Below are 16,076 nucleotides of genomic sequence, written 5' to 3' on the forward strand. Positions count from 1 at the left end.
AGAGAAAAATATAAAATAAAGAAATGAATAAATGACTAAAAGTTTTTCCTGAAAGATAAATTATGGCCTTGAACAGATAAGCAACCTTAGCAACCTACCTAGGAAACACAATGATATGAGTCATGTGGTTAGAAATTCAAATGTGGATTAAGGTTAATTCATATTGATACAGATGTAGCCTACATGGATTCAGCAATGCCTAGTTTTTGTAACCCAAGAAAATAGAACCGTTTGTGTAAATTACAATCAGAATCAGAATCAGAATGGGATTTATTCGCCATTAAAGTTTGCACAGAAAAGGAATTTGCTTTGGCAGGAAGGTGCATAAACATATAGGGTCCTAAAATTTAAATATTTTGACTATCTATACTAAGGGTACATAAACTAGCAGTACTACTTGGAATTATAATTAAATAAAACATACAATAAAATAAAATAAAATATAAGTGAAATGTACAAATATACAACTGTGAAATGTTCTCTTTTCTGACACAACACAGAACCCTGTCAAATCTTACCCTTCATAGGAAGCACAATAAACGGGTTGCCTGTTAATTGAGAACTTCAGCTTTGCTTGCTCTGTCACGAGGTCAAAGAACTTTGGCACAGTTTAGAGGATGTGTTTGGGTGTGGAAACACTGGCCCGTTTGTGCTGTTCTGTTCAGGGGCTTTCCTGAAACCCCAGGCCTTTAATTTGCTCTGTGAAGAGTTGAGTTAAGAGCCTGCTTGAGTTGTCTAAATAATAAAATACTACATTGCCGACAGTTTATCAATTATGTGGGACCAAATGCTGCTCTCTGAAGACTTTAATGCCTAAAACATATAAACAATGTTGGGGTTTTAAAATAGCTCAGAAGGCATGAAGCATGACTGGTTTCGTATTATTTCAAAGTAGAGCAATTATCCAAGCTGCAGCTGGACAAATCGATTCCTGCAGGCTTTTCTGAAAGGCTAGTGGCCAATTACACTGCGAGCGCACTCCGCCTATATGGCCTTCCCGGTTCTGCTGTGACTATGATGGCCGCTGCTTGCATGAGATGGGCCGTGAATAGGTCGGTTAATACTGACCGATGCACCGGGCCAAGGAGACAAAACGGTCTGACTGTCCAATTCGCATTCCTCTCTGCTCCAATCAGGACTCTATAATTACCCAGACCCCCTCCCTCTCGGTATTTTGCAACCGATGCCACGTGATCATAACCAGGCTGGAGACCAGCTGCTGGTGTTCGCATCTCAGATGAGGAGCGGAGCAGGCGGCTGCGCGTCTGAAAGCACCGCTCACAACTACAGACGGAGCGCTTGGCATAGGACACCGTGGGATTCTTGGATATAACAGCATCAAACGCGTGGGATATAAACATTGGTTCAGTTTAGCTTACTTCCCTTCACCCCTTTTCTTTTTCATCCTTTTTTTCTCTCCTCATCGTTGAGCATCCTTAGCCTACTGCCTGCCCTTCCTTCGCTGATTTACCTGGCTAACTTTCCACCAGACCCGACATCATCCCCCACCCTCCATTGCTCCTCAACCTTCCTCGAACCCCATTTATCACAGCAGCATCGTTCCGTTCGGGCGGAAACCGTTTGATAATCTACGGCACTTCATGGGGCACGTTTTCTTGCTCGGAAAATGTCCCTTTTCTGGTCACTAAGCGCTTCGGTGAAATTGCCAACACAAGGACTGGAGTTGTTGGTGCGTGTGTACGTATTCTGCTCACCTCGTGTGTACTGTCGGGGGACGCCTCTGAACTGAGATGGGTCTCTTGGTGGCGGCGGAGGCACCAACTGAGCCACGACGTCCGTACCAGTGGAGCCGGACAGTGGGAGGTTGGGTCTGGATCGCAGTCGTTGCGTTTCTCGCCACTTTACCTGTGGAGCAACTGCGCGCTTTCCCGTCCTCCCTGAGCGACTGCCAGACGCCCACCGGCTGGAACTGCTCGGGTAAGAGCTCCGACGAGTCGGTGTGTAGGGTAGTGGCCAGGCTAAGGTATTCTCGTGTTCTTACCGTATTGCAAAATAAAGTTTGCAATAGCCAAATGTTTTAGATACTGGTAATGTATACCAGGCATTCTGGGATCATACAAAGTTTATTCGAAAACATTTGATATTATTTCGATCATTAGACAAGTTGTTGCTGATTGAAAATGAGATAGGGAAAGGAAATACGTTAAATAGATGTCCAGCATATTAGCCTATTGTTAGATTTGTGCAAAAACAGGCCTATATTCACTCGAAGAATCTAAATTCCTCACGAACCAAAATAGGTACTGCTCACACCCTGGCAGCCAGTCTTTGTTTCATTCTATTGTTTCCATCCGTTCTCTGCCAGTTTCTGCCACATTAATAAGCAGCCATCTGAAGACCATTTGACTTTGCAGTCGCAAGCACCACGTCACAATCATTTGCAATTAAGATTACATATTGGCTATTTCCCCTAAGCAATTTCACCCCAATGACCGCCTGAAACCTCATTTCTTTTTGTTGTTACATAACCTGGAGTGTTTATGAATGCGCCAACTGAATGTGCAAAGCCAAAGTGTGCAGGCTGTTAACTCTGTAAGTTGTTTTTCAATTGTAGGTGGAACATATTTCATAATTGTTATTTTCCTGGCGCATTTCCCTCCAACTCTGGAGTTTCATTTAGTGTTGCCCTGTATGGACTTCACCGACGCTTTTATAGTCCGGTACAGTAAACTTGTTTTTCCTTTTCGTTGCCAAACCGATAAAACAAGCGCACCAGGCTGTAAAGCACGTCCGCGCTTCGCCCGCCTTTCTCTAAATCATCGGACTGTGCCGCCGTATATTTCACTGTCGCTTGTTATTAAGTTTGAACCCCTTAAACAGCCACCGTCTGGTCTTCCACACATTCAAGAACTGTAGCCTTTGCATTTTGAGGTGTGTGCACTGTGGCGAGATATAAAAAAAGAATACCTTTCATTTAGGCTATTCCCAAAATATATAATAGTAGCCTATATAATAAAAGCCTGTATACAAAATGAATCAGGACAATTAGCTATTTCAGTCACAAATGATATTCCTCATTTGAGGTCAGTTTACCATCCTGTAAAAAGTTGATTAGGAAGTGTTAGAAAGAATGCAGTCGTCGACAGAATGTTTTTTTTTTTTAAAGGGGCTTGCTTCTTCTGCAACTATTAGACTATGGGAGTTTTATTTCCTGCGTATCATGTGTGTAATTTAGTGCGCATCCTTCTTTATGTAGGTAGCCTACTATTTCCTTAAGGAATCTAAACCGTACCCAAGATAATTAGGCCCCCTGGTTTTGTTTCAACCCCGCTGTTGCATCCTCGGTTTCTGTCCAATCGGGTACCAGCAGGGGGAAGATTAACCGAGTTTTATCGTTGGGCAGATTTGGCTGTTGACATATCGCCATGTCAATTTGAAGGGCTGTGTAGAACGTGTTTCTTGACCGAAGTACCGTGGCTGTGGTTTAAGGTGGATGTTTCTCAATCAATAAATAGATTTCAGTTTAAACTTGGAACATCGAGGATGTTGATTTAATTGTCCAAATCCTCACCGTCTCTGTATCTCCCACACTCAAACACACTATGCTGTATGCACGAATGTCCTCACGTTACGTTAGCTACATTAGGCAGCAAGCAACGCATCCATCACGATCCTGAACACTAATCCACTGAACCCCAAAAGCAGCGAAAGTGAAAGGACTGGATCGTTTTCCTCATCATGCAATTAACTGCCTTAATGAAGGGACGTTTTAATATCCCGATAAGAGGTGACGACTCAAAGGGGTTTGATTACAAAGCAGCACATGGTGTGGGAATAATGTACATTTGGGAAACATTCCCAAAGCCAAATTGTTTTTATCCAAATATCATATTTCAATAGGCTTCAGATAGAAACGATTCTCCAAATACAAAGAGAAACATAATGACTAAACAACTAATATATATGTTTTCCATTTAATTAGGAGTAAAACAGAAGAGCCATGGGAATAATATATATATCTATATATGATAAGGAGTGTGTGTCCTGCAGAGTGATTAGATAGCTGAAGTGAAACAAAAGTAGGAACAAAATGATGCAGTACAGTGTGTGACATCCTGAATACTATCCGGCTCTGCTATAATGAATTATCATGGAACGTTGACACATGTCACTGAGCACACAGAGGCCAACCTGAGATCTTCTCTGCACTCCTGATTCTCTCTCCTCTCATGTCTAAATATCTAGAGGCATGAATCTGACAAAGCTGTGGAAATGGATTAAAAGAATACATTGATCGGTGTCTGTCTCCTGAACACTGACAAGCAGGGAGTCAGGTAGCTGAGCAGTGAGGGAGTCGGGCTAGTAATCTGAAGGTTACAGGTTTGATTCCCGGCTGCGCAAAATGACGTTGTGTCCTTGGGCAAGGCACTTCACCCTACTTGCCTCGGGGGGGAATGTCCCTGTACTTATTGTAAGTCGCTCTGGATAAGAGCGTCTGCTAAATGACTAAATGTAAGCGTTTAGTTGAAAGGTGGTTCTGATGCTATCTGGTTGATTGATTTGACTGAAATCTGTGACCTGAGTCACCTGTTAAGTACAATTCAACCATCTTCATTTAGAGTGAACTATTGAAAATGGCAGCTTATTCATGTATAAGAACTACACTAAGTATGAATCAGGTCATGAACTAAATAAATATGATGAAACATTATTTAAAGCTCAAGGCTAGACATTCGGGGAACATCAAATACTGTTGTAATATCTACCTTCCAGGCAACTATAAGCCTAGTAGCTGGCTTGCAGCTGTAGTTTTATAGAGAAGTGCTTCACTTGCTGTGTCTTATTCATTGGTATAAGCATCACCTTTTAAATATTTGATGTTTGCCAGCTTGTTTTTGTTAATTATTCAGTAGCACTGTAATCTCCTCCCATAACTGTGAGGGAGCCGGCAGTTCAGCAGGCCTGGCCTCTGACACGGCACTTCTGGAGCAGTCACCCAGAGACACATCTGCTCACCGCTGGGAGGCTGAAGGGTTTTGTAGAGGAGGTGTGTAAACACTGGACACGATTAAAGAAGATTTCATTTTAATTAAAGAGCATGGGCTAGCACTAATAGTGCATAACTAGTGTCAGTGTGCCATGAAGTACCATTACAGTCTGATGAAGCTGCATGCAGTCAGACAGATGGTCTTAATGTCCCAGGGCTTGAAGTGAAGTCGTAAGGAATGGGTCTGGGTAACGTTAGGAAAACAACATGTTGAACCTAAGATCCACTGTGGACAACGTTCCTCAAGATTGTTTGATTTTCTGGGAATGATGCATACAGTAGCCTATTCCAATCTTCAACAGACTACAGCACAGTACTACTTCTTTGCTCAGCCAAGATGCCTTGACAGCATGTTTTTGCCACTTAAACATTAAAAGTATAATAAATAAATAAGTAGAACCAAAGTTCTTATGATCTATGTCTTTTGAAGGGAAGACCATTTTAAGCATCTCTCTACTATCATCTCTCTATCATATCTATACTAATAGAACATGTAAAGATGCATTTCAGCCCAGAAGTCAATCACACTTTGCAAAGGCCAAAACAGCCAACACAGGATTCTGTGTTCTGTGTTCTCTCAAGCCTCAATTCATTGCCTCTGCTGAATGTTTGTTTGTATCTGATGATGAATGGCTACACTACAGCACTGTGACTGTGATCCTGAAGCACCTGGTCAGTCTCTCCTGGGATTGTCTGCACTTAGCAAGTGTTGTTTTCCCTTTTACAGTTTCTGCATTTCCTGTCAACATTAGTTTCAAAAACCATAGATTTTAAGGTGAATTTGAACATCGTAATGTCAATGATGTTTGATGGGTTTTCAAAAAGCTGACAAATATACACTTTAGGTGTAATGCCACCTAACCTATGTTGACAAGGCTTTATGAAGCATCAACACTTGTTATGTAATTTATTTGTGACATTTGTTGAGGCAGCTCGTTGCATTCCCAAAGCTATTCTGACAAGTTGGAGAAATTACCACTCTAACCTCTCGGGGCACTGCCAATGCTTCACATCTGACACCTACTTAGCAAATCCTTATTCAGGAAAAACTTTCACACCATGTGTGAGAACACATTGCCCTTGGAAATGCTTGGAGAATTTAGAGCCATCTGGGTTCATTTAGTTGGCATTGTTAAAGTTACACTACAATGTGTAACATTTATCTGGTGAGTGAGACTAACATAGGTTTACTGTTTTGAATTAGTAGCCTGTTCTGCTGCGACATTTGCTTGCTGTAGGCAACAATATAAATACAGGGTATAAAAATGTAGCCAACATTATTAATATGGGGTATAAAACTGAAATGGTTTTCCAGTACGGGTTCAGAGTGGTAAGATGACTACAGCAGGATTTCCAAGGGAAGTAGGATTATGAAAATTATAATGTTGACACTGTTGAATTGATCTTTACATTACAGAAATGTCATAAATGGCATTTGTGCCTCATATTTTTGTGTTTTACTGAACTGATTAATACTGGAAAATTGTGTGTGGCTCTGAGCTCTATCTATCCAGTTCGCTGGAAACCTATTGCCCCACCCCTGTAACCTCCTCCCATGAGTGGCATTAATCAGTCTCAACTCCTGCTGTCCCTCTTGACAGTGAGTGTCATCTGCGTGTCAGCCCCCTTGCTACTCTGATGGACTCTCAGACAGCCTCGCAGGGCCCTCGTCCCATAAGTGCCTCAGACCAGCAATATAACCCTCCGCCCCACCCGCTCCTCCGCTGTGTGATTACACGGCTCCGGTAAGAGTAGGACAGCCCTGAAGAGCAGCAGCTATTGTAGCATTCCAGCTCGCTTCCTCCTGAAGCATCTGAGCTTCTAGCTCTTCTAACAAGCCAACCCTTTGTTTAGCGTACTATGCAGTATGAAAGTGCCATTGCAATGTGTGATCCTCCACCTTTTACCACGCACCATTTGTGGTGACAATGTGCAATGTAGCTGGTTCTGTTAAAGCTAGCTTTTATGACCAAAGCTTACAACTGTCGACTCTAATTGTGTGGTTGTTATCAATATTCCTTATTGGTGTGTTAGCCATCAGCAAGGCACTATTGTTACCTGACATATATTATTAATTATTATTACCTTCACCATAACTCGTTCCTCAGATTTTGTACGACGTAGACATGAAAAGTGTCAAGTTTTAACTTGTTTCAAATGAATTTCTGTCATGTTGGTTGCTTGGTAGAAATAGACATGTACAATAATGGTGGCTCCATTCAGACCTAAATATAGGATGTAAATTCAGTCCGGACGTGTTAAAATATGCCTCAAAGGCCAGGGTGGTCTGTGCTGTGAGGCCGGGGTGGTCTGTGTTGTGAGGCCGGGGTGGTCTGTCCTGTCCGGCGAGGCCAGGTAGAACAGTAGTCTGCAGCTCCTTGTTCTGCTGCAGACCCATGTGACAGCTGGTGCAGACCCATGTGACAGCTTGATTCAATTAGCTATGCTTGGTCAGAGTCGTTTGAGATACCTAATTCAGGCTGAATTTGATCAGCCCCCTGTGTCCTTCCTAACAAAGTTCTCTAAGCTCTGTGAGATCACGCCTGGGGCTCAACCTTGTTCCATAAAACAAGACTTGAAGTTCTTCAGAAAAACATGCGACTAAATGTGGATCAAGATACATTACATTCTACAGTTGCTATATGAGTGGCCGAGTATTTAACTCACATTTCTTCTTTGTCTTTGATGGTGCAGGTGCTGACGATAGAGAGACAGACCTGTTCTTGTGTGACATCAACACCTGCAAGTACGATGGGGAGTGCATGAGGATCGGAGACTCAATCACATGCATCTGCAACTTCAAGGTAAGACAACTATTGTATTCATTAGTTTTTGTTGCAGCACACCTTCTGAGTTTTACGACCCTAACCCTGTTTACACTAATATGTAAAAATGAATATCCGAGTTCCAATGATTGGATTAGATGGAGGCAGACTCAGTTATTGACTATTTATGCTAAATTACTTACAGTGTGTCCCTAAGATTTAGAGTTAGACCGTGAGCCTGTCTCCTACAGGGGTGTGGTGTTAGGGGCAGGCCCGGTGACTGGTGACCGTGAGCCTGTCTCCTACAGGGGTGTGGTGTTAGGGGCAGGCCTGGTGACTGGTGACCGTGAGCCTGTCTCCTACAGGGGTGTGGTGTTAGGGGCAGGCCTGGTGACTGGTGACCGTGAGCCTGTCTCCTACAGGGGTGTGGTGTTAGGGGCAGGCCTGGTGACTGGTGACCGTGAGCCTGTCTCCTACAGGGGTGTGGTGTTAGGGGCAGGCCTGGTGACTGGTGACCGTGAGCCTGTCTCCTACAGGGGTGTGGTGTTAGGGGCAGGCCTGGTGACTGGACACTCCAGAGGAGGGGTGTGGTGTTAGGGGCAGGCCTGGTGACTGGACACTCCAGAGGAGGGGTGTGGTGTTAGGGGCAGGCCTGGTGACTGGACACCCCAGAGGAGGGGTGTGGTGTTAGGGGCAGGCCTGGTGACTGGACACCCCAGAGGAGGGGTGTGGTGTTAGGGGCAGGCCTGGTGACTGGACACCCCAGAGGAGGGGTGTGGTGTTAGGGGCAGGCCTGGTGACTGGACACCCCAGAGGAGGGGTGTGGTGTTAGGGGCAGGCCTGGTGACTGGACACCCCAGAGGAGGGGCACGTCTCGGGCTTGACATTCTCTGTCCCCTGGCTGGTTCAACAGCCCACCTCACTGATGGCATGGCCATGGACAGAGCTTTGATTTAAGAACCCTTATTAACACCATAAATCCAGGGTATTATGTTGCTCTTGATAACGACTTATACTTAAGTTTATGACCGGCCTATTAAGAAACATCAGCAAACCAGTCAGTCACGTATTGATTTTTGAATGTAGAGCTCAATCACATGAATAGCCTATCTGCTGCCTCGGTGAATGAAGCCAGCATGTCTATATAGTCCTACAGCATAAACGTGCACTTCAACCAACATACTGGGTCTGGCCACTTTATCAGCTCATCCACAAAAGCACCAGACAAGCGGACACACAATCACTGACTTGCTTTTATCTCAATTTCCTTCTTCCCTGGAAGCGAACATTAGCAGAGGCCTGCAGATAAATGATATTAGCTGTCAGTCTGTCATCCACAGATCTCACCCTGGGACAGCTGGCAATCTGAGGGGTTCTCCTGTGTCCAGTCACCGCTTTCATTTCATATCTAATGCTGCCTTCCCAGGGTCACGGCATGTTAGGAACATCTTGTGTGTGTGTTTGTGAGTGTACATGACGTCAATGCGCTTAATTCCAATAGCTGCCATGTCTTTATTTCATTAAGTGTTGTAGTTCACCAAACATGATCCTCTTAGGGAGACTTGTCTGAGTGGGCCCCTCGTCTAGAGCCTCACAAACATACTTACTGGTGTACACACACACACACACACACACACACACACACACACACACACACAGACATACACACACACACACACACACATGTTTTCTCTCTCCTTGTGAGGACGCAGATACTAATGAACAGTGTTTGAACTTGTTTTTGTTTGATAGTTTTTGTTGTGGAGTTCTGTGAGCAGAGTGACAGAGACACTTCTCGTCTCCGTCGGTGTAGAATTACGGCTTCTGAACAGAAGGATGCACATCTCTGTCATTACATCACATTCTGTTGCAGTTTTTAACAGTAGACTGGACCTGATCTGTAATAATGTGTGTTATTACAGTGTGTTTGTCGTGTGTTTGTCGTGTCCTTCAGCCGGTACTGCAGGAGGGATGTCAATGTTTTGTTTGCTGTAATATATAGATCCTCCTCCTCAATACCTCCTGTTAATACTAATCCCTTGTGTTGGACTACAGCAGGATCCAGGCTGACAAAGCGCTCATACACACTCTCACACACACACACACACACACACACACACACACATACACACACACACACACACACATACCCTCCTCTGACTCCCACCCACCCACACACATAATAATTTGCAACAACACACCTATGTCTAAATATCTATGCAGAGGCTTTGACTGGACAACCTTAAATCCCCCCTCAGAGGAGCAGACACCAGATGTGAAGTCTGGAGTGTACCAGAAGACTCAGTAACCAAGCCCATGCCTGGACACCAAAAGACCGGTCCATGCCTGGACACCAGAAGACCGGTCCATGCCTGGACACCAGAAGAACGGTCCATGCCTGAACACCAGAAGACCGGTCCATGCCTGGACACCAGAAGACCGGTCCATGCCTGAACACCAGAAGAACGGTCCATGCCTGAACACCAGAAGACCGGTCCATGCCTGAACACCAGAAGACCGGTCCATGCCTGAACACCAGAAGACTGCAGGTAGCTTCCAGGAGAGTATCTTCAGAGAGCCATGAGAGCTGCCAGTGAAGCAGTACAGCAGGATTAGAGGGGCCCTGGTGTCAGCCTGTATGTAGAGGACTACAGACAGGACAGCACAGACCCAAGAAATAACCATGATCGCTGCTCATCACTCTTTTGACAGTCACTGAAAATGCTCATATCAAGCTACTTTACAGTTTGTATTTCATCTTTCACTGGTAGTTGGTAGAACAGCACCCTCTGAGATTTCTGCAGGTATCAGTATGAAAGGATCAAATGGGTTACTCAAGACATGGCATAATATATTCTAGTCTCTTTATTGTTCATGGCTGAGTGCCCTTCCCTCTTCTCACCCTCTAACATTAGTTTGTCCTTCTGTCCCCCATCTCTCTCTCCTCTGTAGCTACTTCCACCACTTCTTCCTCTCTCTATCTCTATATCTCTCTATCTCTCTCTCTCCCCTCTCACTCTCTCTTTCCAACCTCCTTAGCCACCTCATCTCTCCCCCTCTTCCCTCCCCTCTCCCCTTCCACTCTCTGCCTCCTCTCCCCTTCCACTCTCTGCCTCCTCTCCCCTCTCCCCCTCCACTCTCTGCCTCCTCTCCCCTCTCCCCCTCCACTCTCTGCCTCCTCTCCCCTCTCCCCCTCCACTCTCTGCCTCCTCTCCCCTCTCCCCCTCCTACCTCTCTCCTCCCTCCTCTCTCCTCTCCTGCAGTAGAATAGCTGCAGATTCCTAAGCCCTCTCTCAGCCCCAGGGGCTCTCCTGTCATACCGAGCTGAAAAGCTGACTTCCACCTTTGCATGACAAATGTGCCAATTAAAATCAGTGTGAAGAGTCAGGCCTTACAGCAGCTCCCCTCTCTGAACACACCAGGCCTGCAGGCTGAGGAGAGCTGAACACACCAGGCCTGCAGGCTGAGGAGAGCTGAACACACCAGGCCTGCAGGCTGAGGAGAGCTGAACACACCAGGCCTGAGAGCTGCCTGTCTGGGTGTGGTGGTGGTGGTGATTCTCAGGGGGCTGGTGATGAACATGCTCATTATTTCAAATACTATAAGTTCTAGATTCATAATATTAGCAACATCATCAATTATATTATTAGAAATGCCTCGCTGGTACACAGTGCTAGGAACTAGTACTGTAGCGTGTGGTTCTGTGGACATCCCAGGACAGGACAGTCCCAGCTAAACGTGACTCCCAAGTGTTTGCACCCTCGTCTAGAGACGGTGTGATTTATAGGGTGTTTGGCCTGCGAGTGTGTGCCTCTGTCGGGGAGAGCAGCATGTGTCAGCTGGGCTGGCTGACCTGTCAGACATCATTAAAGCCCAGCTCTTCTCCCGGCAGCACTGGGGCCTAGCACACTAGGAGACCAGCACACTAGGTCCTAATCAGGAGAAGACTGCCACCCGGTGACAGAGCAGACCACCCTGTCACCCCTCCTAGCCATCACCAGGGAGACCAGCATTTGTCCAGGAATCACGTCCCTCCCCCCTCACCCTGACAACGCTCTTAACACCAGAGTGCTGGAAGAAGATGTCACTGTTTTAGACTTGGAACACCTGGATGTAACTGTCTGGTGTATTATAATTGGTGTTGATGTTTTTCTTGGTGTCCAAGACAGATTTCCTGTTGGGGACCAGACAGTTCTATCTTAACAGATTTTTCTATGTGATGTTATTCCCCACTAATTGAGTGTTGGTCCCAAAGTTGTTGTTTTTTCCAACAATATTTTAGTATACGATATGATATTTTCACAAAATATTTAGGCTTCTCTGTTCTCTTTTCCTCCTTTCACGTGTGTGGAAGTATCATTGTCATTGAAATATATCATTGAAAAAGTTTCACAAGGTTTAAAAAATATGTTCACCTTTTTTCCTAAAACATTTTCCAAAAAATATTTTAAAAAATGTATTTAGGCTGCTCTGTTCTCCTCTCCTCCTTTCACATGTGTGGTCAATTTTTTTTCTTTCGTTTTTAAGGTTTCAAAAGGTTGAAAACAATTTCAAATCAATGTTGTCTTTCTGGCTTTGAGGGAGACATTTTAGCTCCAACTCTGATTCTAACTTAACTCTAATTTAAGAAGTTGGTGCCTACTTTTGGATTGACAGCAGCACAGAAAAAGTCCTTGAAAGAGGAGAGGAGACATGAAGCTTAAACTCCTTTTCATTCCTGAGTTGGGTAATTACCATTTTTTACTTCAGTCAAACCAGGATACAAACTCAAATTCAATTGGAAGTGAAGTGACATTGACCCCAACTATATTATCAGCTTAACAACACTGGTGTGGAGAGCAGCCCAGCCTGCTCCCGTTCTGAGGGTCGTCCTCATGAACCCCCAGCTCGTCTCCGGCTCCCTGGTGGGAGGTCAGACCTTACCCCGGTGTGGAGCTAATCATCTGACTAAAGCCCCTCTTCCGCTTGCCGTCCCTCGAGCTCTGTGCCATTTCAGGAACGCTGTCGGAGACATCCATCACAGCCTGGGCAGCTGACGGGAGGGAGGCTCTGACACATGAAGGACCCTAAGACGAGAGCTTCATCTCTTGTCAAGAGCCAGCAGAAGCAGTCATCTCAGACAGAGCTTAGATCTTTAACACGAAGCTTGCAGTCTTCTGAGGAGAAGTAAGTCATAATTACGTCTCCAGAGGCCTTAAAGAAAGTAAACAAGTTTTGCGTGGAGATGATGCCATGTTCTATAGACCGAACTGCTGTATTTCCTGAGAAGTGGAACGTGCCGTGCAGAGCGGTTCTCCTTTGAGATGAGCCCCAGTTCAGCAGATGTTTATTATTGATAGGGGTGGATGATAGCCGTGGGATGGGTTGCATAATCTAGAGCAGACTTTAATGGAGACAGGAAACGGATGAGGCTGGTAGATATTGGTGTGTGTGCGTTTGAGGAGACGGCTGGGCATGTGTGCCCGATACAGTATCTGTGTGCCTGTGTGTGTGTTATGAACTGTCACACAACAATTTGTCCTCACAGAATAGAGTTAACGACATGCTGAATCTTCAACCAACACAGAGGCAGTAGAGGTAGAGCATGCTTTATCCTTCATTAGGAAGAGAACATGGAGAGGGCATGGTAACCCAGGCAAGAACTTCAAAGCTTCCTTAGCTGTTCGTCGCTGGGCTCGTTGGTGATGTGGCTACAAAGGTTCTTGCAGCGGCTGATTAGAATGTAAACGTTGATTTCTGGCAGCGTTGGAGAGGTCTGTTGACATGGCTCTTCACAGGGTCAAACTGAGATGAACGTAGAGGATAACTCCTGCTGTGAGACAACAGTGTTTGTTTGAAGATAGTTTATTTATTTATGAATTCAGAAGAGAACAACACATTTTTATCCATAAAATGCCAATAAATTCAGACAACAACACACTAAAACTGGAGAGGTACACTGGGGAAACTGTAAGGTGTGCTTGTGTCCTTTGCAGCAGGGTCAGGGTCATGGGTGGTAGACTACATCGAAAGGAACTTGTTGCAACCAAATCCATTGATCCACAAAGCCAAAGGCAAGCACATCCGATAATTGTACATATTATTTTTTAATTGTTTTATTTAATGTTAGCGTGTGTTAATTACTACAAGAGACAGTTCTGTTAGCTATGGATGAACCTTTTTAATATTCTGACACATGTTCCAAGTTCCAGTGTCCTTCAACTCCCTGCTTGGTTTTAGTTGTGTTGTTCAGACTCCTGTGTGACAGAGGAATGAGTCTGCCAGATCCTGATGATGATCTCATTTGATTTTGCTTGTCTGCCTTTAATTGCTTTTCTCTTCAAACCTCTGTGCCAGTTGTTCATTCTGGAGAAACTTGTACGGACTGGCTTGAGCTTGCTGTTGTTGGTAGGTAAATGAACAGGTAGATGGATATCAGAAGATGGATAAATGGGTTCATGAATCATTAGTTTTTTCTCTAAGTTTTACACACACAGTATGCAGACCATAGAGGAGCTGCACTCTCTTTCTGGCTCTTCATCCCTCTTTCCTTTTACCTTCCCTCCCTCCCTCCCTCCCTCCCTCTCCCTGCTTTTTATTCATGCATGCACTCTTCCCCTCCCTCCACCCCTCTCTTTCTCACCCCCTCTGTGTAGTTTGAAGCGTGTCAGACACCAGGTGTGTGTGGGGGCTGTGAGGGCAGCAGGAGAGGGCGTGAGGCTGGCTGTGAGGCTGCTCGCGAGGCTACTCTCCTGTGATGAGGTCTGGTGGGGCTGTAAGCCAGGCCAGCTCACGCAGGTAGACTCCAGGTCCTGTCTGGTGGCCCGCTCTCTCCTAGAGAGGAGGGTGTGAGGAGGAGGGGGGTGATGCACCAGGCAGAACCACAGCAGCCCCTACAGGTTGACTTTGGTAGTGAATGTGGTGAAATGGAAACGGCATGAATAGGAAAATTGTCTCTACGCTTCATGCATTCTCTTTCTCTCTCACACACACACGCACACACACATTCTCTCTCTCACACACGCACACACACATTCTCTCTCTCTCACACACACACATTCAAACACATACATATACGGGAACACACAAACACACATCTCCCCCATGAGGCTATCTACACCCTTTCCATAGAAGATGTCACGTGTTTGGTTGACACTGGTGTGTTGACCAGACTTGGTCTCAGTGGAAGTCTGGGTTTGCTTCAGAGCTGTTTTGTAGAGCCCAGCGCAAGCGCAAGAGGCCATGGACATCCACTCTGTGGGCTCCCTGTGCAAGCTATACTTCAGAGAGCTGCCCAATCCGATGCCCCAGAACACGGCTTCTGCTCCGTCTGCAGAGGCGGCCGAGTGATCAGAACCTCCCACTCCTTTTCACCTCCTGTCCCACAGTCACACTCATTCTCAACTCTCCTTCCCCCACTCTCTTTCTCTCTCCATCTCCCTGCTCAGTGTCTCTCTCCCTCACTCCTGTTCTCTCTCTCTCCCACACCGCGTCTCTTATCCCTCACACTTTCTCCTTCCCCCCAAAACTGTCCATCCCTCCCCCAGTCTTATGGAGGGGTAGAACCGGGATACAGGGAGGATCATCCTCTTCTTTAAGCCTTGTATCTGTGTCCCCCCCTCCCCGCTGAGATACGGAGGTTTTAAATCCTGGCTTCTCCTGGGAGAAGAGGGAGACACACAGAGCCGGCCAGGCTGCAGGTGTGTGGGAGAAGGTAAATGGAGGAGGGTTTCACAGAGGACCAGGCACTGTTGAAGACACACGCTGGGTCCTGTTGGCCTGCTTTCCCTGGGTTGCATCACGCCTGGCATCAAAGCAGCCTCCCTCAGTCCCTGGCTCTCAGAAGCCTGAGCCCTGCAGAGAGATGGTAGAGACACTAACACCCTACAGTAAGCCTAACTAACCCTACTAACCCTAACCACCCAGTCTTCTCTGTCAGGAGTGGCTATACCTCCCTACCTTTCTGACTACACAACTCACCCTCCCTTTCTTGTCCTCCCTATTCCCTGGGAGGGGATTTCTTTGTCTGTGTGTTCATCTTCTCTTATCTTCCTTTTCTCCTCAGTCTCCCACCTTTCCTTTCTTTCACTTGCCGTGACATCAGCTCTGCTTCTCCTTCGCTAACCCTCCTCCTCTCCTCTCCTCTCTGCTGTCCCTCCTCCTCTCCTCTCTGCTGTCCCTCCTCCTCTCCTCTCTGCTGTCCCTCCTCCCTCCTCCTCTCCTCTCTGCTGTCCCTCCTCCCTCCTCCTCTCCTCTCTGCTGTCCCTCCTCCTCTCCTCTCTGCTGTCCCTCCTCCTCTCCTCTCTGCTGTCCCTCCTCCCTCC

At 46.0% G+C, this 16,076-nt stretch overlaps 1 protein-coding gene across 2 annotated transcripts in view; it reads left to right on the forward strand.

Annotated features, from left to right (window-relative positions):
- Nucleotides 1-1,223: 1,223 nt before the first annotated feature.
- Nucleotides 1,224-16,076, forward strand: part of tmeff2a (transmembrane protein with EGF-like and two follistatin-like domains 2a) — a 54,333-nt gene continuing 39,480 nt past the window's right edge. Inside the window, exons 1-2 of one of the 2 annotated variants that reach the window (XM_062456300.1) lie at nucleotides 1,224-1,938; nucleotides 7,703-7,812. In XM_062456300.1, the coding sequence (XP_062312284.1) occupies nucleotides 1,752-1,938; nucleotides 7,703-7,812 (297 nt within the window). In that variant the 5' untranslated portion in view covers nucleotides 1,224-1,751. The remainder of the gene's footprint in view (nucleotides 1,939-7,702; nucleotides 7,813-16,076) is intronic. The other variant, XM_062456299.1, reaches the window with a different exon arrangement.

Source organism: Osmerus eperlanus, chromosome 3 (assembly GCF_963692335.1).
Source record: "Osmerus eperlanus chromosome 3, fOsmEpe2.1, whole genome shotgun sequence".
In the NCBI taxonomy this organism is placed as follows: domain Eukaryota; kingdom Metazoa; phylum Chordata; class Actinopteri; order Osmeriformes; family Osmeridae; genus Osmerus; species Osmerus eperlanus.